The 26,422-nt window shown below is 42.1% G+C and overlaps 1 protein-coding gene across 1 annotated transcript; it reads left to right on the plus strand.

The window, feature by feature from the left end:
* Positions 1-122: 122 nt before the first annotated feature.
* Positions 123-25,357, plus strand: Srp72 (signal recognition particle 72). The gene is made up of 19 exons (NM_025691.1): positions 123-254; positions 1,820-1,940; positions 4,005-4,128; positions 5,710-5,853; positions 5,937-6,048; positions 7,657-7,688; positions 9,540-9,664; positions 9,756-9,813; positions 13,289-13,420; positions 14,723-14,851; positions 15,695-15,767; positions 17,412-17,476; positions 19,564-19,659; positions 20,050-20,153; positions 20,258-20,335; positions 21,200-21,337; positions 22,074-22,111; positions 22,845-23,004; positions 23,614-25,357. Exons 1-19 carry the CDS (start codon positions 146-148, stop codon positions 23,789-23,791), a joined length of 2,016 nt encoding a protein of 671 aa, NP_079967.1. The 5' UTR covers positions 123-145; the 3' UTR covers positions 23,792-25,357.
* The last annotated feature ends 1,065 nt before the right edge of the window (positions 25,358-26,422 follow it).

Here is a 26,422-nt window from a genome sequence, read left to right on the forward strand (position 1 = left end):
TGGGACAGACCAGCTCGCGACTCCCGGCCGCCTAGCAACCATCAACTTCCTCCTTCGCCGAGCCAACTTCGAGATCCTCTTCCGGGGCAGAGGTCGCCCTGCTCCTCCCACCCCCCTCCCCCACCTCACCCCCACCTCCTCCAAGATGGCGAGCGGCGGCAGTGGTGGGGTGTCAGTCCCTGCGCTGTGGAGTGAGGTGAACCGTTATGGGCAGAACAGCGACTTCACGCGTGCCCTCAAGACTGTCAACAAGAGTAAGTGTCCCGGCGGCCCGGGTTGTCGGGAGGAGGACATCTCCTGGGTCGAGCGTGCGACCCCTCGGCACAGCGCGGAGGGGGATCGCTGCGTCCTCAGGCTCGGCCCCAAGCCCGGGGGCGGGTCGCTGTCCCACGGCCACCGGCGGCCCGAGCTCGGTCGCTTAAGGCCACGTGTACTTCCCTCTGTCCCCGCGAGACCGGGCGCGAGGGGGAGGGGGGACTTAAAGAGACCATGGCGTCCGGAACCGCTTCCCAAAATGTTTTTCGTGTCGTCTCCGCGGCGGGATTTTGCAAAGATGTCAGATTGACTTTTCTTCGTTCATCTTGAGTGAAGGGATCAGGACAGTGTCATGGAGGAAACTTGTTGACTGGGGCTGGGGCCGGGGAAGGAAACCTGTCTGGACACGTAGCATCCGCTCTGTTGCAGACAAGGTGGAAGCGTTGCAGATTGGAAAGGTGTGAATATCAAGTCGTTATTCATTTCCACGCACAAAGTCTTCCCCGTAGTGTTTAGCCAGAGAGTGAGTGAGTGAGCGTCCCAACATTTAAAATAACGTAAGGAAACTAACCTGCATTTTTAGCCCCCATAAGTTATAATTTCAAATTTTAGTTGCCTTCAGTATGAGATTCCATAAGTTGTTATTCATCACTATGTGCCTGTAATATGGCCGTGCTATATTTTGTACAGTAGATACACCTGTGTGTGTCAGGTTTGGTGATGTAACTATGAAACCCTTCAGCTGTACAAAGCCCCAGTTACATAAAGGCTATCACAGTAATATACACTTTAAACCTTCGGGTTCCTGAGTTCCTATAAAAGTAGTGACAGTGGCCACAGTGCATTAAGGAAGACAGCTACTAATTAGAATTGATGATTGCCAAACTTACTTGAATTCACTTTAGCCCTTCAGTGGGCCTACAACCAATATTTAGTATCGGTATAAAACTCTGTAGCACTTCTTTGATCAGCCAAGACTGTCCCTTCAGCCCTGTCTATTAATTTCTAGAAGTCCCTTCGACGACTCGTAAAGTGAGAATTGGATTCCTGTGGTTGACTAGGAGCGAGGGGAACCATGGTCCTAGTCATTTTGACACTTGACACGCTGTTGGCATAGAGCCGTGGCCGCCTGAGTTCTTTGTATTTCCCTTTGATCTCTTTATGGGAAAGGGAAATTTTGAATATTTCTTTAGAACACTCTAAAGATAAATCATGTCTACATTGTACTTTTTTTTTAACAAAAGATTTATTTATTATTATATCTAAGTACACTGTAGCTGACTTCAGATGCACCAGAAGAGGGCATCAGATCTCATTACGAGTGGTTGTGAGCCACCATGTGGTTGCTGGGATTTGAACTCAGGACCTTCGGAAGAGCAGTCGTTGCTCTTAACCACTGAGCCATCTCTCCAGCCCTACATTGTACTTTTTGTTTGCTTTACAGTGCTGAAGATTAGACTGTGGGCCTCACATTCGTTAGGCAAGCTGGATTCTCGTCTGTATTTAGTAAAAGTGTGCAAGAGGAATGGATTTAGAAATGGCTCTCCTAAACACTGTTCTCTAGTATTGCAGATCAACAAGGATGATGTCACTGCCCTGCACTGTAAAGTAGTTTGCCTTATCCAGAATGGAAGTTTCAAAGAAGCCTTGAATGTCATCAATACTCACACCAAAGTGTTAGCCAAGTAAGTGACTGTTAGTTGCTGTCGTTATTGTTAGTTACTGTCATTGGAAATACTTTGGCCATCGCTATCACCTCGCCCATTGCTCACCTCCCATTGCTCTCTTCTGCGCTTTACCTTTGGCCTGCTTCTCTTTCCTTTTTCGTTGGTCTTTCTGAAGTTGGAAGACAAAGTAGTGATCTTGGTTCCTTTCTGCTGGACTGTTGGAAGAATTTCAGAATTTTATTTTGTTTGTGTTTTTTTTTTTTTCTTTACTTGTTTTCTGTTTTCTTGGGTTTTTCTTGTTTTGCATTTGTGTGTTTGTTTGATCTAATCCTTGCTGGCCTGGAACTCACTATGTAGCGCAAGCTGGTTTTAAACTGTGCAGTCCTGCTTCAGCCTCCTGAATGATGGGATGTGCCACAATTTCCAGAGCTGTCTGTCTGTCTGTCTATTTTTTTTTTTTTTTTTGGTTTTTTGAGACAGGGTTTCTCTGTGTAGCCCTGGCTATCCTGGAACTCACTTTGTAGACCAGGCTGGCCTCGAACTCAGAAATCCGCCTGCCTCTGCCTCCCAACTGCTGGGATTAAAAGTGTGCGCCACCACGCCCAGCTGAGCTGTCTTTCTTTTGAACTGCTAAGAAGGGGGTAAAACATAAAAGAATGCAGAATGTAAATGTGAAACGAGTTACATAAACAATTTATGCTTGTAATCCAGCATGCAAGAGACAGGCAAAATTTCTAGTTTGAAGCTGTCTTGGGCTATGTACTAAATAAGACTCTTGTTTCTAAAGGTGGAGTGGGGGAGCTGGTAATGGTTCCTGGAGGGAGAATCTAGGGAGAAAACAATCATGTATCTATAGACTAGACATGTGTAAGCTAACAGCATATAAACAGCTACCAATAGAGGTCTTTAAGGTGAACTTGACCTAACCTCTGACCCACCGCCATCCATTAATTGTTCAGGCCAAGACCTTTGAGTTGTTCATTTTCAATTATTGATGGCTTTTTAAAAAAATCTCTTTTATCATTTCACAGAACATGAACTTCCTGAATTGCTACTTTTTTACATTTGCTTTGATAAGTTTTTCCTCGGTGGGGATTATAGTCAAAACTTCAAAATTAATTTTAAATATCACTTTAATGTGGGTGAGTTTTAAATCTTGGGGTTTAAATAACTGCTTGCTTGATTGAATCTTTTCCAGTCACTTATAGATACCATATTTTATTTCTAATTATTTTTTTAAATTATTTTCTTCATGAACAAGTTAACAAGTATTGTATATTTTATTAAGTAGATTTAAGAACCTTTCTCCTATGGAGACCTTGTGTCACATCGTCTCCCATCCTAGCCTGAAGCTCCTCAGGAGCTGAGTAAGAGGTTAGCTCTCTGACCTCGGCCTGTTCTTCCCCAGTGCTGAGACAGCAGACATGACCGCCATCCAGCTGTAGGGTGCTGGGTATAGAACCCAGGGCTGCGGAGGTACTAGACAAGCTGAGTTACATCCCCAGTCCCAAGATGTAGCCCGTTTAAGTATTTGGGTTGTCCTTGTAGCTCAGGAAATCTTGTATTGATCTCTTCCATGATTGCCCTATTTGATATTTGTTTCAAAATGCCAGTAGTTTTGTCAGAAGTCATGAAAACAAAGAGCAGATGAGGACATGGATGTAGCGCATTCAGGGATCTCTCCCCCCTCCCCCTCCCCCTTCCCCTCTACCCCTCTCCCTCTCCCTCCCCCTCCTTCTCTCCCTCTCCCTCCCTCCCCCTCCCTCTCTCCCTCCCTCCCCCTCTCCCTCTCTCCTTCTCCCTCCCTCTCTCCCTCTCTCTCCCTCTCTCTCTCTCCCTCCTTCCCTCTCTCCCTCCCTTTTCCCCTCCTTCCCTCTCTCCTTCCCTCCTATCCTTCTTTCTCTCCTACCTAAGTGATTGGGGATGGAAGGGGGATAGAAAGGGTGGGAAAAAGAAGAGCCCACAAAGTAGCAAAAACAAGCTACACGTGTATCAAGTGCTTGGAGCAATCCGGCATATATAGAGCTTTGTACATTATTAGATAATAATCAGATCTGGTTTTGTTTCTGATTTCTCCTTCAGTAACTCCCTGTCCTTTGAGAAGGCATATTGCGAGTACAGGTTGAACAGAATTGAGAATGCCTTGAAGACAATAGAGAGTGCCACCCAGCAGACAGACAAACTGAAGGAGCTTTATGGACAAGTGGTAACTACTGCTTTAAATATCTGTTGGCAACCACCTGAAGTAAACATTGCTCTACCCTACCATGGAGCAGGGATGAGGAAATCTTGATGCTCCACAAAATGAACCGTCAATCTAGTTCTTGAGGGTTGGTTGGGCATATCCTCTGTTCTTGCTCTTCACTGGGAGAGTTGTACAGAGTATTCTATAAACTAGGACTTCTTCGGGGCCATTGCATAACACTTGAACTACTGATTAGAAAGGCAAAGGCCATTGAGCTATGTATGTAGTTGAGACAATATTCCTAATATTAAACTAGTATTCTAAGTTTAAAATAGGACAATTATGAAAGATAGGGATTTGGGAGACTTTTTCTGTACTATATATATTTTATTTGTAAAACTATACTTTTTGTTTGTTTGGGGTTTTTTTGTTTTTGTTTTTCAAGACAGGGTTTCTCTGTGTAGCCCTGGCTGTCCTGGAACTCACTCTGTAGACCAGACTGGCCCCTAACTCAGAAATCCGCCTGCCTCTGCCTCCCCAGTGCTGGGATTAAAGGTGGGCGCCACCACGCCCGGCTTGAAAATATACCTTTTTGAAATTTATTAAAATTAGATTTATTCATTTTATATATGTATGGGTGTTTTGCTTGCATATATAGCATGTCCGTCACATGCTTGTTTTGTGCCTATGGAGGTCAAAAGACAGCGTCAGATGCCCTAGAACTGGAGGTACAGATGGTACCCAGGGTTTCTGCAGGAACAAGCAAGTACTCTTAACCACAGAGCTCTCTCCAGCCTCTAAGGACTTGAGACAAAATTAAGCCTGATCTGAAAGTGGTATTAATGCTGAGAGGACAGAGGTTGGGTTATCTGGGTAGTTGTAGCGTGGATTCCAGACCAGTCCAGGTCACACAGAGGGAACTAACTGATCCAGGGTAGCAGCTGTTACCATCCTTTTGTCTGTTTGCTTTGTTTTGAGACATGGTCTGTCTTACTATCTAGCTCTGGTTGGCCTGGAATATGCTGTGTAGACTAGCCTGGCATTGAACTCACAAAGATGTGCCTGCCTCTGCCTTTTGAGTGCTGGGTTTAAAGGCATGTGCCACCACACCCAACCCTGTTACTGTCCTTTAAGATCAGCTTAACTTTGTTGTATGACTTTTTTGTTAGTACTACTATCATTATGTGCAATATCTGATTGCCGAGTAACAAAAAGTGAACTTCTAAGGAATTCTAAGTCTTTGGTTAGCATTGATTTTTTTCTTCTGTTTACTGGCACTTAGTAATCATTTTGTGTGGCTTTTTCTTTTTCATTGCAACTTAGGTAACAGCATAGACTTCTAAACAAAGATTTCCTTTCACAAACTTTAGGCATTTAGCTAAGATAAAGAGCTTTCAAATATGTACTATAATATAGATTCTTCTCAAGTAACTTTTTCTAAGAATTAGCACACAAAACTAGTTAAAAACATATATATAAAGATAAACGCTTGGCTTGTCCATATTGTGTTTTCACATTCCCTTCTTAGTTCCAGAAAACATTAGTGTGGTCTGGAAACTAAGACTGTGTTAGTCACCTCTGACCTCTCGCTTTGGCCCTCAGCTGTACCGCCTGGAACGCTACGATGAGTGCTTGGCTGTGTACAGAGATCTTGTCCGGAACTCCCAGGACGACTATGATGAGGAGAGGAAAACAAACCTGTCAGCGGTCGTTGCCGCTCAGAGCAACTGGGAAAAAGTGGTTCCTGTGAGTGTGCTTCTGACCCACGCGGCCCAGCCGTGAGCAGATACGCACGCCTACTGTCTGACGGGCATTTCTCTCTGTGGCAGGAGAACTTGGGTCTCCAAGAAGGCACACACGAGCTCTGTTACAACGCTGCATGTGCACTGATAGGGCAAGGCCAGCTGACCCAGGCCATGAAAATCCTGCAAAAAGCTGAAGGTTGGGAGTTTTTAATGCTGTCTATAAATACAGTGTGGCTTATATACGTTTAGACAGTCCCAAAATTGCATTTGACATTTGTAAAATCATTTGGTGAAAGTTCCTGGAGTAGTGAGAATTTTGAGGAGTTTATCTAGCCTGTTTCCCATTGGCCCTATCTCTATTCTTGTTTAAGAGTTAAAGAAGTTTATAAAGTTTAAGTTTAAAGAGTAGGTCTTTGCGTGGGCTATAGGAATACTAAATGTAAAATAATTGGCATTATTTTACTGTGACAAAACAGTATGTAAAAAGAAAAAAATCATTTCTGGACCAGTGAAATGGCTCATCAAGCAAGGGCACTTGCCACTAATCTGACGGGGGGGTCCTCTTGCTTCCACATGACATAGCATGCACAGAATAGAAGCCATAAGTTTACATTTTAAAATTTTTAAAGAAAATCATTCCATACGTATTAGTTGTTATTCTATTATTTCTATCTAAGTAAAACATATTACTCTTGTGTACATGCATATATATATAAACTGTATATTTATTCTACCACTCAAGGATATTTTAGCCCATTTATTATGTTTCTACATGCATTTCATGCTTTAAAGACTTTGATATAAAAACAGGATGCTAGGGGTCTAGTTAGCCCCTTGCTAGGCCTACAAAGAGTTTCAGGACAGCTAGGGTCTTCTGGAGAAATCCTTTCTCGAAAAACAGACAATCCAGAAGATGAATTGAAGGGGTATTTAGGCAAACAAGAGGCTGGGGGTTCAATCTCCAGCACCAAAACAGAAAATAGGAAAGTAGGAGGAGAGAGTGAAAGAAGGCTTGGGTGGTGTGGAGCCGATTTTAAAATTTAACTTCAAACCAGCTATCACTCCAGTCCCAGGGGATCTGACGCCTTCTTCTGGCCTCCATGGGCACCAGGCATACTCTTGGTGCACTTTCTTATCCAAGAATTCCATTTCTAGAATTTTAAAGAAATATTTAGGTTAGATTCACATATATGCTTGCATAAAGATCAACTGAATGGGGCGGTGCTGGCGCACACCTTTAATCCCAGCATTTGGGAGGCAGAGGCAGGCAGATCTCTCTGAGTTTGAAGCCAGCTAGGTCTATAGAGAGTTTCAGGACAACCAGGGTCTTCTGGAGCAATCTTGTCTCAAAAAACAAGGGAACAGATCAATTGAAGGGATACTTAGGAGAACAAGAACTTATAAATAGCACAAGTTTCTGTGTTGTTGTTGATTGTTCCTGGGATCTGGGGGAATAGTGTGGTCAGTAGTGCTCGCCCTGAGTGAATTCTCTCCCAGTGCAGTCCTCACATAAAGAGCTGTGGTGGGCCTGAGAGACGGCTCAGCCGGTGAGGGCATTGACTGCTTTTCCAGACAACTCAGGTTTGATTCCCAGCACCCACAGGTGACTTACAGCCATATATAACTCCAGGCGCACAGATGCAGACAAACACAAATCTAATATGAAAAATTAAAAAATAAAACTTAGGCCTAAGAACAGATGTCAGTTGGTAGACTGTTTGAAATCTGCTCAGGAACTAGTTTTTGCTTAAAAAAATAGGATTTGCTCAATGATGCTAATTTTAAAACTGTTTTTCTCCTATAGATCTTTGTCGCCGTTCATTTTCAGAAGATTCAGTAAGTATTCAAAAAAAACCAAGTGTAATGTTTTGACTAATGCTAGTTTAGGAGGCTTCATTCAGCTTTGTGGGGCAGATGGCCCTGCACTTGGTTCCCGTGGAAGCACTGACTGATTTTCTTTAGGACTTGCCTTCAGCAAATCTCTCTGTGTATTCTATATAATTTGCATTGAAACAAGCATCTTTTTGCACTTGTGATTCTTTTGCTATTTAATTTTATAATTATATAATATTAAATATAATGTTAAATATTTATGCTTATATAATAGTGAATATAACTATTATATTTATATAAAAATATTTAATTTTAATGTTCTCTATCAAACACAAATGAAATCATGTGTTTGGGAATAAGCAAGCATCTCATACCACCCAGCCAGTGTACCTTCACCGGGTTAATGTAGGTTAGTAAGAGAGCAGGTACTGCGTGCTGGGGAGATATGTATGGCCTGCTCTGTAAGCTGATGCTGTGGATTGGATTTGCTGTGTTCATGGGCGTGATGAATCCCAGCCATCCAGAGGTGGAGACAGGTAATCCCAGGAGCCCGCAGCCGACCTGGATCAGCAAGTTCCAAGCAAGTGAGAGTCCATCTCAAATAAGAAAGTAGATGGGGGTGGGAAGGCAGCTCAAAGGGTAAGGAGCCCTCGTTGCTCTTCCCGAGTCCCCGGCTCCAGGTCAGATGGCTTACAGCTGCTCCACAGACATATAAGTAAAAGTTAAATCTTGTAAAACGTAACTTAGGATATTCACTGTGCATGCACCCCGGCCAATCTTCCTGATAGGATCGGAGATTAATTCTTCATTGTGTAAGTTACACTAGCTTCATCTCCAGCATGAATTAAGAAAGCTATCTACCTCTGGTTTTTATATCTTGTTATTGTTGTTTGTTTGTTTTTTTGTTTGTTTTAGGTGTTGGAGATTGAACCTAGGGCTCTCATGCATGCTAGGCAGCGTTGTCCCACAGAGCTACATACCCAGCAAACTCCTCCCCCACTTTGAGATGGGAGTCTCACTAAGGCTCCTGTGCTGGACTTGAACTTGCTCTGTAGCCCAGGCGGTGTTTGACCTTTGTTTCCCCTGCTTCAGTGTCCCTGTGATTGGGATTGCAGGTCTGTGACAGCAGCCCAGCTGCTGCTTGCTTTAAGTGTAGTCCAGGCAGTGAGCTGTTTCTGTGTGGTGCTGGTGCTCTTCTTCTTCCTTTAAAGATTCGCGTATCCGAGCACTCCATTTCCATGTACTCCTCCACGACAGCAGAGGGCATCAGATCCCACTGTAGGTGCTTGGGAGCCACCATGTGGTGCTGGGAATTGAACTCAGGACCTCTGGATGAGCAGACAGTGCTCTTAACCATTGAGCCATCTCTCCAGCCCCTATGATTTATTTTCTTTTCATTATGTTAATGTATGTGTCTCTGTGTGTGAGAGCAAATGTCCAGCAAGTCCAGAAAAGGTCTTTGGATACCCTGGAAATATAGTTACACACAGTTGTGAGCTGCTGGGTGAGTCCTGGGAACTGAACTCAGGCCCCTTACAAGAGTGGTATTTACTCTCAACACTGAGCCATCTCTCCAGTCCTAAGCAGCATTCTTTTAAAATTTTTTTTGCAAGAAAACCTTTTAGGAATTTGGGGAGAAATTTTCAAAAACACATGTTACTGACTACCACATTGTATGTAATCATATTCTTTATGATCTCCTTCCCATGTCCCATACCCAGTTCTCTACAGTGGCAATTCTCAAAACTGAGTCTCAGGGAAGATTCCTGAAGTTACATGAGGTCATAAGGACTGTATCTATTTCAGATATCTAAGTCACTTGGTAAGACCCGTCCGTGTTGTCTTTGTTCTTAGGATGGGGCTGAGGAGGACCCCCAGGCGGAACTGGCCATCATCCATGGTCAGATGGCGTACATCATGCAGCTGCAGGGTCGCACAGAGGAGGCGCTGCAGCTCTACAATCAGATCATCAAGCTGAAGTGAGTCGGTACAGTGCAGCAGCAGTCGGGGCGGGGCTCTTATGGGCTGCTGTGGAAAGTGGTTTTGGTATTAACAATTGCTTGTTCACAGGCCAACAGATGTGGCACTTCTCGCTGTAATCGCAAATAACATCATTACCATTAATAAGGTAGGAGCTCTCTGGAATTTCTACATAGTGGTTTATGCTGAGAACGTCATTATCCCAGCTTTATTCTAGGGTGGGGTCTCTTTTTCCATGACAAAAAGAAATTCAGGTGTAGCAAAATCGTAGAGGAGAGTATTTTTAATTCATAATATAGGTGTTTCTGCCATGTTTATTCAAGTAGTAAATCATCTTTGTAGTTGTAGGCCTTGGCCGTTAGTAAAGCTCTGCCTTCCTTGTTTAGAGCCTCTGTGTATAAGTGAATGGGTGCTTTACATTTCTTTCCTGAGGCTAAACTTTTGGAGGGTGCCTAAGGGAGGGGGACAAGGTATACATAGGTGCTTGGTTTGTCCTACCCACCTATCCTCTATAAAAATTACAGGTGTGGCTGTAGGTACTTGTAACTTAGAGTGCTATGATAATCAAATTACTATGATACTAATTGCCAAGTACAACATTGTTTAGATGGAAAAACAGTTCAAATTGAGATTTGAAGTCAAGTTAGTAAAAGTAAGAGAAGCAACTAATGTTTGCTTTATCATGCTATGCCTTTTTTTTTAAAGATTTATTTATTTATTATATGTAAGTACACTGTAGCTGTCCTCAGATACTCCAGAAGAGGGTATCAGATTTCGTTACAGATGGTTGTGAGCCACAATGTGGTTGCTGGGATTTGAACTCAGGACCTTTGGAAGAGCAGTCGGGGCTTTTAACCATTGAGCCATCTCGCCAGCCCACATTTTTTCCTTTTTAAAGATTTCATTGTAATTACATTTGTGTATGTGTGTGTCCATGCATGTGAGTGCAGATGCCCAGGGAGGCTAGAATTGTCCGATCACACTGGAGCTGAGTCATAGATGGTTGTGAGCTACCCGTTGTGGATACTAGGATTTGAACCCTTAACTGAGCCATCTCCCCTGTCCCATGTGGAGTTCTGAAATACTCTGTGTTTTGGGTAGTACTTCTTATGTTCAGTGTGTAGGAGAGGTCTTTGCCAGGAAGTGTTAGAACATGGATTAAGATACCATTTTCTGACACCAAAGGTTATCCCTGGACCTTATTGTACCTTTGTACTGTGATAGAGGTCTCCAGATTTGGGATGGTGGGATGGCATAGGTTTCTAAACATTGATGGCATTTGAGTTTAGCAGTACTGAATTATGAAATATTTGTCAGGATGAATGCTTTTTATCAGATATACAATTCTGAGGAAGAATTATGAAATATTAAATATACATCTCTACCTAAATGTAATTTATATGTTAAACTTTATTTCAATTAGGGTTTTTTTTTTGTTTGTTTGTTTGTTTTTGGAACAAGTTCTCTCTTTGGTTACTCTGAAGCTTTGTGTAGACGAGGCTGCCCTAAAACTAAAGGCCAGGATTAAAAGTATATGCCCTCATGCCTGACTCCACGTTACTAGTTTTTACTTTATGTTTAAAATACTTCATGTAATAGGTAATAACTGAAGAAATAAAATTCTTAGCTGGGCATGGTGGCGCACACCTTTAATCCCAGCACTCAGGAGGCAGAGGCAGGCGGATTTCTGAGTTCGAGGCCATCCTGGTCTACAAAGTGAGTTCCAGGACAGCCAGGGCTATACAGAGAAACCCTGTCTCAAAAAACCAAAAAAAAAAAAAAAAAAAAAATCTTAAATCTCATCCTGAGAAGCCAGGCTTAGTAGTACATGCCTATAACCTCAGGACTCAGAAGCTGAACCCAGAGCATAGAGTGAGACCCTGCTTTAGAGGTGGGTGGTGGACAGCCCACCTCTTTCTTATGTTGAAAATAATTATGTATGTTAAATTTCTTATCTTCATAACTCCTAACTACTGTATTTGACAAAAGGTCTCTGAATTGGTAAATTTAAGCCAGATCTTGAAGATTTAAAGGTTAGAGAACAGCATTTTTACATATGAAGAAAAATTTATGAGTTGAGAGTAAGGGATAAGTACCAAAAATAAAATTTAAGATTACACTAAATGATATTAACATATGGAAGACCTTGAAAATACAATTTTTCAAAAAGTCATGACAAAGTTTGAGAGAAGTCTCACATTGCGTGCATGAAGAATTAATTTATAACAAGTAATACATGAGCACTAATTAGGAAATGCCCCTTTTTGTCAGGATCCTGTTCTGTCAACCTAGGCTGCCCATGAGCTCCAGGATTCAAGGGTTCCTTCTGACAGAGCCTGTTTGTCAGGAACTTCGGAAGCATACCACTGCTTCTGGCTTCAAATTGGTTTGAAGCATCAAGGATTTATTTTTTACTTAGTCTATAAATCAGTAAGAGACTTGATTCAAAAGCATGGGCATTTGGGTAGTTCACACATGTCCCAGCACTTGGGAGGTAGAGGCAGGAGGATTAAGAATTCAATGTCACCTTACCCCCCACCCCCAACCATGTAAGACTGTCTCAAAAAATAAAAATAAGAACATGTTTGCAATAGATTATTTGCTTTCAGAATGCTATATGGCTTAGTTGTCTTGCTTTCTTAAGAAATGCAAGCTACTCGATAATTTTGGTTTTCCCCCACCCCCCTCATGCTGGGGGTTGAACTCAGAGCCTTCAGAGGGCAAAGTTCACACTGGTTGCTCTGCAAGAAGTTTCAGGAGTTGATTCTTCATTTTTCTACCCAGTTGAGAAAAGATCTTAGGCAAAGGAAATAGTGAGTGCGCTACATGCATGTTGTCTCCTAAGAGTGGCTTCCATGAGTGTCTGTTGCAGAAGAATAGGGGTTTACTTAGCCACGATTCAAGCAAGGTTGTTGCCTTCCTCACTGTGTATCTAAACTCTAAATGGCATGGTTTGTAGAAACTGCAGGGACATTCTTTGTAGTCTTAAGTGAGTAGGATTTGTGATGTCCTGATTTAGTCCTCAAAAAACACCAAACAGACATGACAGTTCACTCCTGTCACCTCAGCACTTTAGCAGCCAAGGCAGGAAGGAAATGGCTGGGAATTCCAGGCCCCCCTGGGCTATAGAGTGAAACCCTCTCTGAAAACCAAAACCTAAAAACAAAAAAATCAACAATGGGAAGATAAAACAAAAATCTTGTTCTTCTCTCTAAAGACTCCCCCCCCCCCCCCCCCCAAGACAGGGTTTCTCTGTATAGTCCTTGCTGTCCTGGAACTCACTTTGTAGACCAGGCTGGCCTCGAACTCAGAGATCCGCCTGTTCTCTGCCTCCCGAGTGCTGGGATTAAAGGCGTGCGCCACCATGCCTGGCTTCTAAAGACTTTCATGTCTGCCTTTTCATAGCTATAACTAGACTGGGAAAAATGAATTGCAGTGATTTTTGTTTAGATGCACAAAAACCCAAAGCAAATGTGGCTACGTCTTGTTAGTTTAGGCACCCCAACCAATAGGTGTATACAAGCTTTCTTGCTATGTATATGTGAAATAAATAAGTGGAAAGGAGAGTCCCAAAAGAGTACGTAGAAATTTCTGCTAATAGTGGGTGGCCTTTTCTTTGTCAGGACCAAAATGTCTTTGACTCCAAGAAAAAAGTGAAATTAACCAATGCAGAAGGAGTGGAGTTCAAGCTCTCAAAGAGACAGCTGCAAGCCATAGAGTTTAACAAAGCTTTGCTTGCCATGTATACAAACCAGGTAAGTCTGTTTTCTGTCTGGCTGACCTGGAACTGCTTTGGTACATGAGGCACAATGGGTATTTGTATGATCTCTTTGTGTTTTGTCTTATTTCCTTCCTTAGTATTAATAATTTTAAGTTAATTCTCCCACTCCTCTCAGCATATGGCGTTAGTAAGTTTAAGGGTGTTAACAGCTGGAAGAGGCTGTTAGTCTAACTGTGCTGATGATTGGCCTCGCCGTGTTCATGCTGTTGTGCTGCATGCCCAGCCCTTCCCTGACTTTCCTTACTACTCTTTCTGAAATACAGTGGAATCTTTAAAGACACCATTCAGAGCTAAGATCCAGCTTTTATTTCACTTGATGTGTCACAAATCATAACTGTTAAGAAGTTCAGTTCTTTCTTTTTCCTTTATGTGTTTTGTTTGCATATATGTCTGTGTACCACATGTGTGCCTACTGTTAGATCCCTAGAATTCAGGTCCTCTGGAAGAGCAGCTAGTGCTCTTAACTGCTGAGCCATCTCTCCAGCCCAAGGGATTCAATTGTTTTTGTTTTGTTTTTTTGGTTTCTGAGACAGGGTTTCTCTGTGTAGCCCTAGCTGTCCTGGAACTCACTTTGTAGACCAGGCTGGCCTCGAACTCAGAAATCTGCCTGTCTCGGATTCAATTGTTTATCTGTATCCTAGTTAGATTCTGAATTCATGCTATAGAGCACAAGACTTTAGTCCACAAATGAGAAGCATTTATAATATTTTTATTATTTAGAGCTGAGTCAAGGTTTCTTAATGTTTCATTTCAGCAAGAAGTATATTTCTGTAGCTTTTCTATCTGCTGTATTGCTTTAAGGAAGAAATTCTAAGCCGGGCGTGGTGGCGCACGCCTTTAAGCCCAGCACTCGGGAGGCAGAGGCAGGCGGATTTCTTGAGTTCGAGGCCAGCCTGGTCTACAAAGTGAGTTCCAGGACAGCCAGGGCTACACAGAGAAACCCTGTCTCGAAAAACAAAAAACAAAAAAATATAAAAAGGAAGAAATTCTAAACTTTATATACCTGGAATTTAGGTATTCAGATGATCATTTAGAGCTTGCATTTTGCTTACTGCTTTTAGAACTCTCTTAAAATCAATTAATTCAGTATGTTATAAATCTATAAATCTAAATAAAAATAATAAAATATGAGATGGATGCTATAAACTTATTTGCTTAATCCTGCATTTTTTTTCATCTACTGTTCTACAAGCTGATTACTCCATCCGTTTATATTGGATTATTTAATGTTTACTTTTATTAATACACTTATTAATAAAGATGGGGCATCTTTTAGGCAGAACAGTGCCGAAAAATAGCTGCCAGCTTGCAGTCGCAGAGTCCTGAGTATCTCCTGCCTGTGCTAATCCAAGCCGCCCAGCTCTGTCGTGAAAAGCAGCATACAAAAGCAATAGAGCTGCTTCAGGTAAAGACATGAAACTTCCCTGCTTACTGAGGTGTCAGGTAGTGAAGCTGTTTCATTGCTGGTGCGTTATGCTGTAACAACCCACAGACTAGTAGGTAATGCACCACTGAATTCCAGAGTCACGGTCATTGACTTTTAAGCTAGAACTTTTTTATGTGTTGCCTTATGTTAACTTGTGTGAATTCTGAAGAATACTTTTTCATTTGGAGATCCATTCAGCAAGAATTGGGGGATTGAGCTTTAGGCTTGCAATAGCAAGCTATGCCGCCACCCCATTTCAGCGATCTATTAATGCGCCTGAGGGTCCTAGTCCACATCATCAGTCAGGGAGGCACTGACTTGGTTTTGAGGCTCCCAGACCAGTTGTCTTATTACATGAGTTTAGATGGTTGGGAAATTGGACAGGATAAAAATAGGGCCACCCTGAGGGAAAGCTGCCCAGCAGGGACCCCCGCTGAGAAGGTAGTAGATGAGCGGCTCTTTAAAACAAGTCTGGAGTATTTCCATTGGGACTTTCTGCGGACCTGATATCATTGCAGCTTGCTTGGAGACCTTGCTGTAAAGCACTGGGGTTGAATAAAGTGTCTCTCGAGGTGGCACACACCTTTGATCCCAACACCAAGGAGCCAGAGGCAGGAGGAGCTGTTGGGTTTCAGGCCAGCCAGGGCTGCACACAGAAACCTTGTCTTAGGGGGTGGCGGGTGGAGATTTTGACCTGAAAACAGAAGTTTAGTACTTTAAGCTTAACTTTAAAATCTTACAGCCTAGATAAGTAATTGTAATATCTTACAGTTGAATAAATTTAATTTATGTGTTTTTACCCACAACTAAAAAACATTTTAGGAATTCTCTGATCAACATCCAGAAAATGCAGCTGAAATCAAGCTTACCATGGCACAATTGAAAATTTCCCAAGGTATTAATATTTTTGACTTTAAGTTCTTTGTTCAGTGGTAAAGTTTAGCTGTTGTTTGAAGCATCTTTGACTGTGATCTTCAGCAGATTGAGTAGAAAGGAAGCTGGCCTTCCCTTGAGTTGGTCCTGTGTTAGAACGAGTCTCAGGCCTTAAAGGCCCATAGGAGCAGGAGCTTCGTTTGATGCACAGCACTGCCCTGCCTTTTCTGGGATGTCTCACGTAGGGATGCCTGGCTCTGAGACTGTACAAAGTGAGGAACAGGTTCCTTTGCCTTGCACGCTGCACTGTCTTAGCTTGTTCCTTTTTTCTTGTTGTTTTTTTTTATACTTTGCTATGTACAGAAATTATGAGGTCTGATACATTTGATAGGCAACAGAAAACTACGTTTGTTTTTTTAAATTAAGCTTGATTATCTAGGATTGAGTTGTCCAGTGTGCTAGCTGCTATCTTCGTGTATCTATTTTAAACTGACCAAAATTGAATGAAATTTACAGCTAGGCATAGAGCATTGACTATAATCTTTGCTCTCTGAAGGCTGAAGCAGGAGGATTGTGAGTTAAAAGCTAATGTGGGCTGCTTTGTTTTAAGTTTCAGTTTCTCTGCTCTAGTAGATACATGTGCTTGTAGAACAGCCCAGATGGATGGACCGTGATAGCTACAGATATCAGATGGCTCAGGCTCTCCACAGCGGCTTAGACAACAAGTTAATGAGAAGAACACTTGGCATTTAGGAGAAACTGTAAAAAAGAAAAAGGGAGGAGAGCAGAGGTCCTTAGTGAAATGGGGTTGAGAATCAAAGGTGAAGGCTTTGGGTTATTCAAGTTCTCAGTGGGCATGAAATTCTACCACCAGTTTTCCATTTCAAGGCCTTTTGGGAGGGGCTCCTACCTCCTTCAGGTTGCCATCTGAAAAAGAAGTGGTGTCATTCAACAGCCTGGAGTCGCAAGGCCAGCTCTGCCTTTAGTGACTCTGTGAGCTTTAGGAAAACACGGTTTCAGGCTTGAAGACAGTGCAGGGCCAAAGAGCTCATGCTGAGTTACATGAAGAGCAGAGTTTGAATCCCTGACACTCACATAAAACACTGGCCGTGGCTGTACGTCCTGAAACTCCACCCTTAGAGACAGACAGATCCTAGGAGGTTGTTAACCATGCAGCTTAGCCAAAGCAGCAAGCCTGTTTCAGTGGGAGACCCTGACTCTCCACAGTGAGAAGGAGGGGCTGTGAGGAGGACACCCCACCTCTTCTCCATGCTCATGTGCAGTCACATACATACTCAGCACGTGCACACTCTCAGCACACAAAACAGAGCAATGCAATATATATATATATATATATATATATATATATATATATATACATACATACATACATACATACATACATACATATATATATATATATATATATGTGTGTGTGTGTGTGTGTGTGTGTATATATATATATATCTTGTACAGGCCAGTCCCTTAAGAAGTGAGCAGTGGGCACTCGATCACTGTTCCCAGAGCTTATGTAGTAAGAGATATTGCAAAATATAACTGATGATCTCTTTCCCAAGGAGGAGTGACAGGGAGTAAGTTTTCTTGTATTTTTTCCACAGTATGCTTTACTCATTAGTGGTGCTGGGATTCTTCTTATTCTCCATAGGTAATATTTCCAAAGCGTGTCTAATCCTGAGAAGTATAGAGGAGCTGAGGCACAAGCCAGGCATGGTGAGTTTCTGTGTGCCTGTCTGCACTTGCCTATGTTTGCTTTCATTGGTACTGACTCCTAATGTGTGATGAGGTAGCATAATAACAGGTATCTGTCTGTCTGGGATACACTTCATTCTGTGCTCTGGTAGTCAAATGAGTTACATCTCACTTAGGCCCCACACTCTCCATAAAAGGCAGCCTCAATTGCAGATCGGAACTCTTTTTTTCTAGATTGCGTATGGTATTGTTATTGTCTGGGGTTTTTGTTGTTTGTTTTTATTAAAACAACTTAAAAGTAGTGGTCAATAAATTTATTCAAATATTGCAGGTTTAAACCAGGCATGAGCCGGGCGATGGTGGCGCACGCCTTTAATCCCAGCACTTGGGAGGCAGAGGCAGGTGGATTTCTGAGTTCGAGGCCAGCCTGGTCTACAAAGTGAGTTCCAGGACAGCCAGAGCTACACAGAGAAACCCTGTCTCGAAAAAACAAAAAAAGAAAAAACAAAAACAAAAACAAAAAAACAGGCATGATGGCATATGCCTTTAGTCCCAGCACTCAGGAGGCAGAGGCAGGAGGATCTTTTGGAGTTTTAAGTCCAGCCATAACTACAGAGAGAAGCCCTGTCTCAAAGAGCCAGATTGATATAGCTCAAAACTTTTCAGGTTTACATAGCTGTGACACTGTCTTTCCAGTACTCACTGGTTTGGTGGTAAAAGAACAAGAACTGTCTTCTTCCTGTTCTTTTCACCTAGCACAGCTGTGCACAGCTGGACATGGGGGACATCTCCACAGTGCTCTCTCTTCATTCATAGCGTAAGGCTTGTGCTAGCGTTGTTGGGTTTTGTTTTTTTTTTTTTAATTAGAATTGTACCATTATATGACTGAAAAATACGCCTTTTTCTATTTAAAGAATTTATCCATTTCAAAAAATAAAAGTATCCATTTCATACGAACTGTGTTTCCATAGAGACTGTGCGAGGACTCCTTTATTATCTTCTTAATAACTACAGAATCTGATACTATTTACCTGACCTAATCAGTTTTCTGTTGCTATGATAAAATACTGATCAAAACCACTTTGGGGAGGCAAGAGTTCATTCATTTGGCTTACAGGTTACAGTAAACCAATAAATTATTGACAGAAACCTGGGGGCCAGAACTAAAGCAGAGCTGTGGAACACCATTTACTGGCTTGCTCCAGGATCATAGTCAGCTCCAGTTTTTTATATTGTCCAGGACCACTTGCCCAGGGATGGCACCACTCACAGTGGGTTAGGTCTGCCCATGTCAATCAGCAACTAAGAACATGCCCCACAGAGCAGCCCTGGGCCAGTCTGATAGGAGCAGTTTCTCAGGCGAGGTTCCTGCTTCCTGGTGTGTCAAGCTAACATCCAAGGTAGCCATCATGTGTGTTGTTTCCCTCTAACCTCGCTGGCCAGACTGCATCAGCTACACCAAGGTCTCTTAAAAATGCAACCTTTTTCTATTTCGTGTCCTTTTGCTGCCCCACATATTCACCGGGTAAACTTTTGGCAGCTTAGACCACATTACAGTTGAGCAGCGCTGGAAGCTTCCCCATCAGGCTCTTGCCTGTTTGGAGTAGTTTGCATAAATGTATCAAATGCTCATTCCTCATGGTCTGCTCTTATCAAACTGACACAGCTTTAGAAGAAGGTCTGTATTATAGATAAATGCATTCTTATTTGGAAAAGTACTTCTAGGAATTTAGTTCTCTAAAAGGAATAAAGTTTATGGGGAATTAAGGACTGGCAGAGATCCCATTCATCTGTATTCATTATTATTTTTAATTTTTAAAATTTATGTTTTGAGGGTGCTGGAGAGATGGAAGAGCATTGACTGCTCTTCCAGAGGCCCTGAGTTCAGTTCTCAGCAACCACATGGTGGCTCACAACCATCTGTAATGGGATCCGATGCCCTCTCCTGGTGTGACTGAAGACAGCAGCTACAGTATACTCTAAATAAAATAATTTTTTTAAAAAAAAAGTGTGGTTTAAAAAAAAAAAAAAAGAAAAAAAAGCTATGTTTTGAGAGTGAAGGAAGAATCTTGTTCGTTGACTTTGTTCGCATGACCTTTGTTGCATAGGTATCTGCATTGGTGACCATGTACAGCCACGAGGAAGATATTGATAGTGCCATCGAAGTCTTCACACAGGCTATCCAGTGGTACCAAAGCCACCAGGTAAAGGAGTGGAGCAAAGTGTTACAAGGGCATATTTTCCATCAGTAATAAAGGGTTCTACTGAACCAAAAACTTCAGAGAACTAAAATAGTGAGTCACTATTTAAAAATTGGAAGGCTACCTAGACTCTGAAATTAATTTCTATAAAAGTATGCCAGGTTCAAATACAATTGTTATACATAAGGTAGAGCTGCAAGATGAAACAAAAGAGCTCATTTGTATTTTTAGAAGCTCTTTCCATAAACTGATGACTTGGTCTTTCATACACGAAGATGGAGAATTTAGTAAGCAGGCCCATTCTAAAGGGCTTATAGTAAGTAGGACTTCACTCACAGGCTAGACATTTAGCTTAAAACTTTGCTATTTTATTTTGTTTTGTTGAACCTGTAGCCCAAATCCCCTGCTCATTTGTCCTTGATAAGAGAAGCTGCAAACTTCAAGCTCAAATATGGCCGGAAGAAGGAGGCAGTCAGTGACCTAGAACAGCTGTGGAAGTAAGCTCTGGGAAATGCTGTTGTGGGGGTGATGGGGGATCCCCTTGTTTATGTTAGTGGTGATTTTATAAACTGTTTATTAACTTTTTTATTTCTTCTTTCAGACAGAATTCAAAAGATATTCACACCCTAGCCCAACTTATTTCTGCTTACTCGCTTGTGGATCCAGAGAAAGCAAAGGCGTATCCTCTGTAGTCTAGCTAGAGAGGAAGCCCAGAGCTCTGCTAGTACTTGGATTTCATGCAGACATTTTTCTGTTAGAAATTTCAACTCGCCGGGCGTGGTGGTGCATGCCTTTAATCCCAGCACTCGGGAGGCAGAGGCAGGTGGATTTCTGAGTTCGAGGCCAGTCTGGTCTACAGAGTGAGTTCCAGGACAGCCAAGGCTACACAGAGAAACCCTGTCTCGAAAAACCAAAAAAAAAAAAAGAAAAAGAAAGAAAAAAATTTCAACTCATAGACTTGCTTCCACTTAGTGAAAGCAAAATATTCAATTATGTATCAGTAATGAAGTGGGGGAGGGGTCACATACCTGTCCGTTGCAAACACTGCTGATAAGATTTAACAGGCAGGACATAGTAGCATGTTCCTGCCATCCTAGCACTTGGAAGGCAGGAGCAGGAGAATTAGGTCATCCTTGGCTGTATAGTGAGTTCAGTACTAACGTGGACTTGAAGAAGAAATTAAATATCCTAGTTGATGAATTTGGGTTCAGAGTGCTACACAAATCAGGCCATGTTCCCTGAATTGAGTTGTCTATAGGCTGCTAAGAAACTACTGGTCAAAGCCTCTGACTGAGCCAGGCTGTGCGTGCGCACTGATAGTTAGGAAGTACCTGGAACTGGATCACTGAGGTAAGAGAGAGCTGATTAGTTTCCCCTTCAGAATATATACTGTGTATTTGATGTGACTTGTTATTTTATAGGAGATTTAAGAGTATTTTTGCTGTTGATAAAGGCCATCCAGGAAAGAGTATTTTTCTGTTAGCAAAGATGTGTTGATAGATACAAACGTATGTTGTGTTCCTGAACACCTGTCTTACTCCAGTCTTAGCAAACACCTGCCCTCATCGGATAGCATGTCTCTAAAAGTAGATGTTGAGGCGCTTGAAAATTCTCCTGGTGCTACCTACATTCGGAAGAAGGGTGGAAAAGTTACTGGAGATAACCAACCAAAGGAACAAGGGTAATGTTTTGCTAATTCAAAGTCTGTAAACACACACACACACTTTTGAGTGCTAGGATGAAAAATGAATGTCGCTATACCTAGTTAAAAAAAATAGATTTCAACAGCAGTTGGAGTGGAGGTTTCATGTGAGATTTGCTGGGATCATAGCAGGTGGAATGGTTAGACGAATGCTCAGTCTGGTTGAGAGAGAAAGACACGATGCTTCAGAGGCAGGAGGATCAATTAGAGGCCAGCCTTGGCTACGTGAGACATGTTTTTAAGGGCAAACAAAAACAGGTTAGGTTTGCCTATAATCCCAGCAGTTGGAAAGCAGAGGCAGGGTAACTTTGTGAGTCAAGGCCAGCCTGGTCACACAGTGAGTTCCAGGTCAGCACAGTGAGACCTTGTCTTTACAAAGAAGTGCAAAGTAAGTAAGGAGTGTCCCTTCTGCCATCCCTCCGCCTCCCTTCTAGGGCCATGACCAATGTAACTTGATCTCTGTGTCCTCCTAAAAGATTACCTGTGTATGTTCTGTAGCAAAGAGCTTCTTGATTTTCAAATTCTTGCCAAACAGTTACTCACTAAAACATGGTAGGCTTCTGTTTGTATAAATAACTGCAGTAGAGGATACTTTGGTAACTTAGGTATGATAGCTCTTTTCAAAGAATAGGTCATATTTATATTGTAAAAAGTTTTATATTATACTTAATGTGTATTATCTCAATAATAATAATGATTCCCAGTTTCTTTTTAGACAGGGAGATTTGAAAAAGAAGAAGAAGAAAAAGAAAGGTAAGACTTTGAAGAAAAAAAATGCATGTTAGATTTCTGTGTTGAGATAGCCCAGGCTGGCCTCAAGCTCAAGGCAATCCTCCTGCATCAGCCTCCCAAGTGCTCAAACCACAAGTGTGCATCACCATACCTGACTTTAGATTCTTTTTTCAACAATAAAAATAGTGTATTCCTAATAGAACTCTCTGGACCTAAAGACGCTATTATTCTCTCATGGTATTTTCAAACACTGACTTTTATCTTGACTGGAACTAACATTTTCTTACATTAGTGTTCCCTTAAGAGTTTATCTAAATTCAGAGTGCTGCTGTCTGTCAGGGTTTCCGTTAGTGTGAAAAGACACCATGACCAAGGCAACTGTATAAAGGCAAACATTTAACTGGGGCTACCTTACAGTTTCAGAGGATTAGTTCATTGTCATTATGGTGGGAAATGTGGCATCATGCAGGCAGACCTGGTGCTAAGAGGAGCCAAGAGTTGTCCATCTTGATCTGAAGGCCACAAGGAGAAGACTGTCTTCTACAGGCAGCCAGCAAGAAGCAAGAGGCTCTGGCTCTGGCCAGGCGGCAGCATATTTATAAGACCTCAAAGCTCCACCTCCCCAGTGACACACTTCCCTAACAAGACCACACCTCTAATTCCAGTTGTGTTATTTATTCCAAGCCATGAACACACCATTTAGACAATTTTGAAGCTGTTCTAGATGTATTTCTCATTTATCAATTATTTCTAGGAAAACTGCCTAAGAATTATGACCCAAAAGTTACCCCAGATCCAGAAAGATGGCTACCAATGCGAGAGCGCTCTTATTACCGAGGAAGAAAGAAGGGTAAAAAGAAGGACCAGATTGGAAAAGGAACACAGGGAGCGACTGCAGGAGCCTCCTCTGAACTGTAAGTTGTGGCTGCAAAACAGGAGTCTCCGAATGCAGTTCATCCTGGAGGCTGGTTCAAGTCTTAAGACTTCCCTCATATGCTGTGTGAGAAACACAGACCTCCGCCCTTGATAAGGATGCAGTATGTGAAAGGAAGAAAATATACTGATTTTATAGCAAGCACTTTAACTATGTGATTATAGTGTTAAAAGGTATTGTAGGAAGTGTGGGGATGAGGGAGTGAGGGAGCTCTTGCCCGGGTTTAACCACTACAAACCACCAAACAGCCTAACAAGTAATTACAGTTACTTTAGAAACTAAAGATAATGACTCATTTAAATGCGAATTTAATTTAAATAAATGTGAACTATTTCTACATAGAATTATAAGTCACTTAAAGCTGATTTTCTAAACTTACATTTGGCATGTAGCTTATATTACACTTTCTTTAGGTATAAAATGGTTTAAAATTTCAAGAGAGTCGTGGATAGAGAGATGGTACATTCATCCTTAAAACACGTGGGAAATTATTAGGTATGGAAAGTTAAATCCACGCACATACGTGCTTACACCTTCTCCTGTATTACATTTCTAAATGACTAAAACCTTTCTGGTTTGATGATTTCAGGGATGCCAGTAAAGCCGTGAGCAGCCCACCCACCTCCCCGAGACCCGGCAGTGCGGCAACAATATCGTCCTCTGCAAGTAACATTGTACCCCCAAGACACCAGAAACCTGCAGGCGCCCCAGCAACCAAAAAGAAACAGCAACAGAAGAAGAAGAAAGGAGGGAAAAGTGGCTGGTGATGACAGTGTACTTGTTGCAGGCTGTTCTTAATCCAGTGTCAGTGACATTAGGAACATAATAAAGGTAACACAGCAGGAAGCACAGAGCTCCCTCCTCCATCCCCATAGTCCTGAAATGATTTCTTACACTTCAGATGCGAAGACATCCTCCTCAGACTGCCTCATCGAATTGGCCTGCTTATACCAAATAGCTTTACAGAGAGAGGCCTGAAGATGGCAGCATACGACACATTATCTAAGGTTTCCCGGGATTTAAATAGACAGGGTTTCTCCTGTTTCAACTAGTGTGAAGATACATGTTCCTATCAAGTCTCACCTTAAATTATGTCTTACAAGGCTAAAAGTAGAATCTTCTGAGCATTCCAAGTATGTGTTTAGAGCTATCATGTGATGAAAAGGGATCTTAATAACTGAGTGGCCAGAAACTCACCGTCTAAAATAATCTTAGCCATAAATTGTCCTGTGATACTGGAATTGGGACTCTCTCTCGTGTGTGTGTATTTGTGCACATCTGACTCCTTTGTACCTTTGTTGTTTCCATTTTCAGATTATGTTAACATACTGATTTAGTTCCACTGAAGACCTCAAAAAATGTATCAGTGTTCCAAGTAGTTGACTCTTGCCCCAGTGTTCTGAGGGCAAATGGGTTTGGGCTTCTCAGTCAGAACACTTAATGGCCACTATCAAGAACATAAACTTTGACCTCTTTATCTTAAAGAGGAAACAATATCAGGCGGTATTGAAAGCCACAAGAGCATTTGGCCCCATTAATAATCAGATGGCTCCCCTTTCTGGTTATGGGACATGACCTTCATTACCTTTTTCGAAGTAACGTGGTCTGCATTCATTTTGTGGTGTAAATGTTGCTCTTGTCTTTCATTGCTAGCAGGTCACTTTCACACTCAGCAGTTGTGAGACACACATGGGTGCCTCCCCATGCTTAGTATTCATTTCTGTCACCCGAGAGATCATCATATTTCTCACCTAGATTTCCTGTGACCAGGCTACTCTGTTCTTGTTAATAAAAGCGCTGCTGTGTTTGAGCATTTCTGTTGAAACTTCTCCAGTGGGTTCACAAGGCTTTCCTGCTCTGGGGAGTTAGAATAGGGGCTACTTTTCTGTTCAGCATAGTCAGTGTCTGCAGTGTCTAAGAGGGGTCGACATTGCTCTCCAGAGGACTAAATACTCTGTGACAGGAATAATTGATTCCGTTCCATCTCCTTTGCTTAAGGACTTTTTTTTATGTTGACCAACAGAATCTTCATATTCTAAACTTTGAGAATTTTGGTCTAAGACATCATGGTGAAATACACACGTAGCCCTCTTAGTTGACATTGATACAGTCATTGCTAAGCCACAGAAACCTCACTTCAAATAAGTTATTTATCTAAACTTCATCTGTATTAACATCTAGTAACTATTTGGGGGAGGTCTTTAACTGGCTCAGTGTGTGTGTGTGTGTACACACGTGCGCATGCACATTAATAAACAATGTGGAAAACATCCATTCACTGTGTTACATTTTGAAATAAATTTTAAAATAAACTAGCAGTGAATGTGACTAACAATGTTTCGGTATTGGCATTTTATGAAGGACTTCCTTATTAATACATCTAAGATCTTTCTTTTAAGGTGACTATCTAAAATTGCCTCCTGCCGCTCCTAACAGAACTACAAATCTAATGGGATTGGGAGAACTCGGTTTAAAAAAGTCAAAATTCAGAGGCTGGAGAGATGGCTCAGCAGTTAAAAGCATTCACTGCACTTCCAGAGGCCCTGAGTTCAGTTCTCAGCGCTTACACGGCAGTTCACCTGTCTGTCACTCCAGTTCCAGGGAATCTGACGCCCTCTTTGGCCCCTCTGGCAACACATGTGTGATGCACATATAAAACACATAAACATGAAACAATAAATCAGGAAAAAATCCACACAACATTGTACATTTGTAAAGTATTGAGCCTAATATTTTCAAGCCCACTCAAGATAACTAACCTTAAAACCCGTCCCATCTACCGCTCAAGCCTCCTGGGACTCGCCGTCGCTCCTTTGCTAACATATTTGGAATATCTAACAAAAGAAACTCAATTTCATGTAGGAACTGTATTTTTCCCTGTGGTGGAGGGAGAAAGGGGTCTCAACATGCTAGCCTGGCATTAAACTCCCTGTAGCTTCTTCAGTCTGAGCCTAAGCTCTGTTTTCTCAGCTCCCCAGTGCTAAGATCCAGGCCGGAGGCAACCATGTCCTAATGTAATCTCTCTTTACTGAGCAGGACCTCAGGGTCTTTATCGATGACTTACTCCCCCATTCCTAAAAACTAACCTTGGGAAATTATGCAACCTCCTGGGTCAGTTCCTCAGCGAGCTCAAGATGCCACCTCACTTAAGTTACTACATACTGGTCAAGGAGGGTGACTAAACTTGGGCTCAATTTGCTTTCTGTTTTTGTTTGCTTTGTTCTGGAGTTGTTTTGTTTTGGTATCTTTCCTGACTAGCTGTCAGGACCTGCAATCTTTGTCCTTAGCTGACAATTGTGAATAGCAGCCCTTTTTGTGGCTCCCAGTGGAATTCATGTGGAATTGGGACAGGGGTGGTGTAAGTTGCGTTCTGGGGTGGTGGTTGAAACTGGGGAAAG

Source organism: Mus musculus, chromosome 5 (assembly GCF_000001635.26).
Source record: "Mus musculus strain C57BL/6J chromosome 5, GRCm38.p6 C57BL/6J".
Lineage (NCBI taxonomy): Eukaryota > Metazoa > Chordata > Mammalia > Rodentia > Muridae > Mus > Mus musculus.

Coding starts and splice junctions, on each gene's coding strand:
- Srp72 (NM_025691.1), top strand. CDS start 146: ATGGCGAGCGGCGGCAGTGGTGGGGTGTCAGTCCCTGCGCTGTGGAGT. Junction 13,421..14,722: donor TTGCCATGTATACAAACCAG/GTAAGTCTGTTT, acceptor GGCATCTTTTAG/GCAGAACAGTGCCGAAAAAT. Junction 15,768..17,411: donor ACAATTGAAAATTTCCCAAG/GTATTAATATTT, acceptor TATTCTCCATAG/GTAATATTTCCAAAGCGTGT.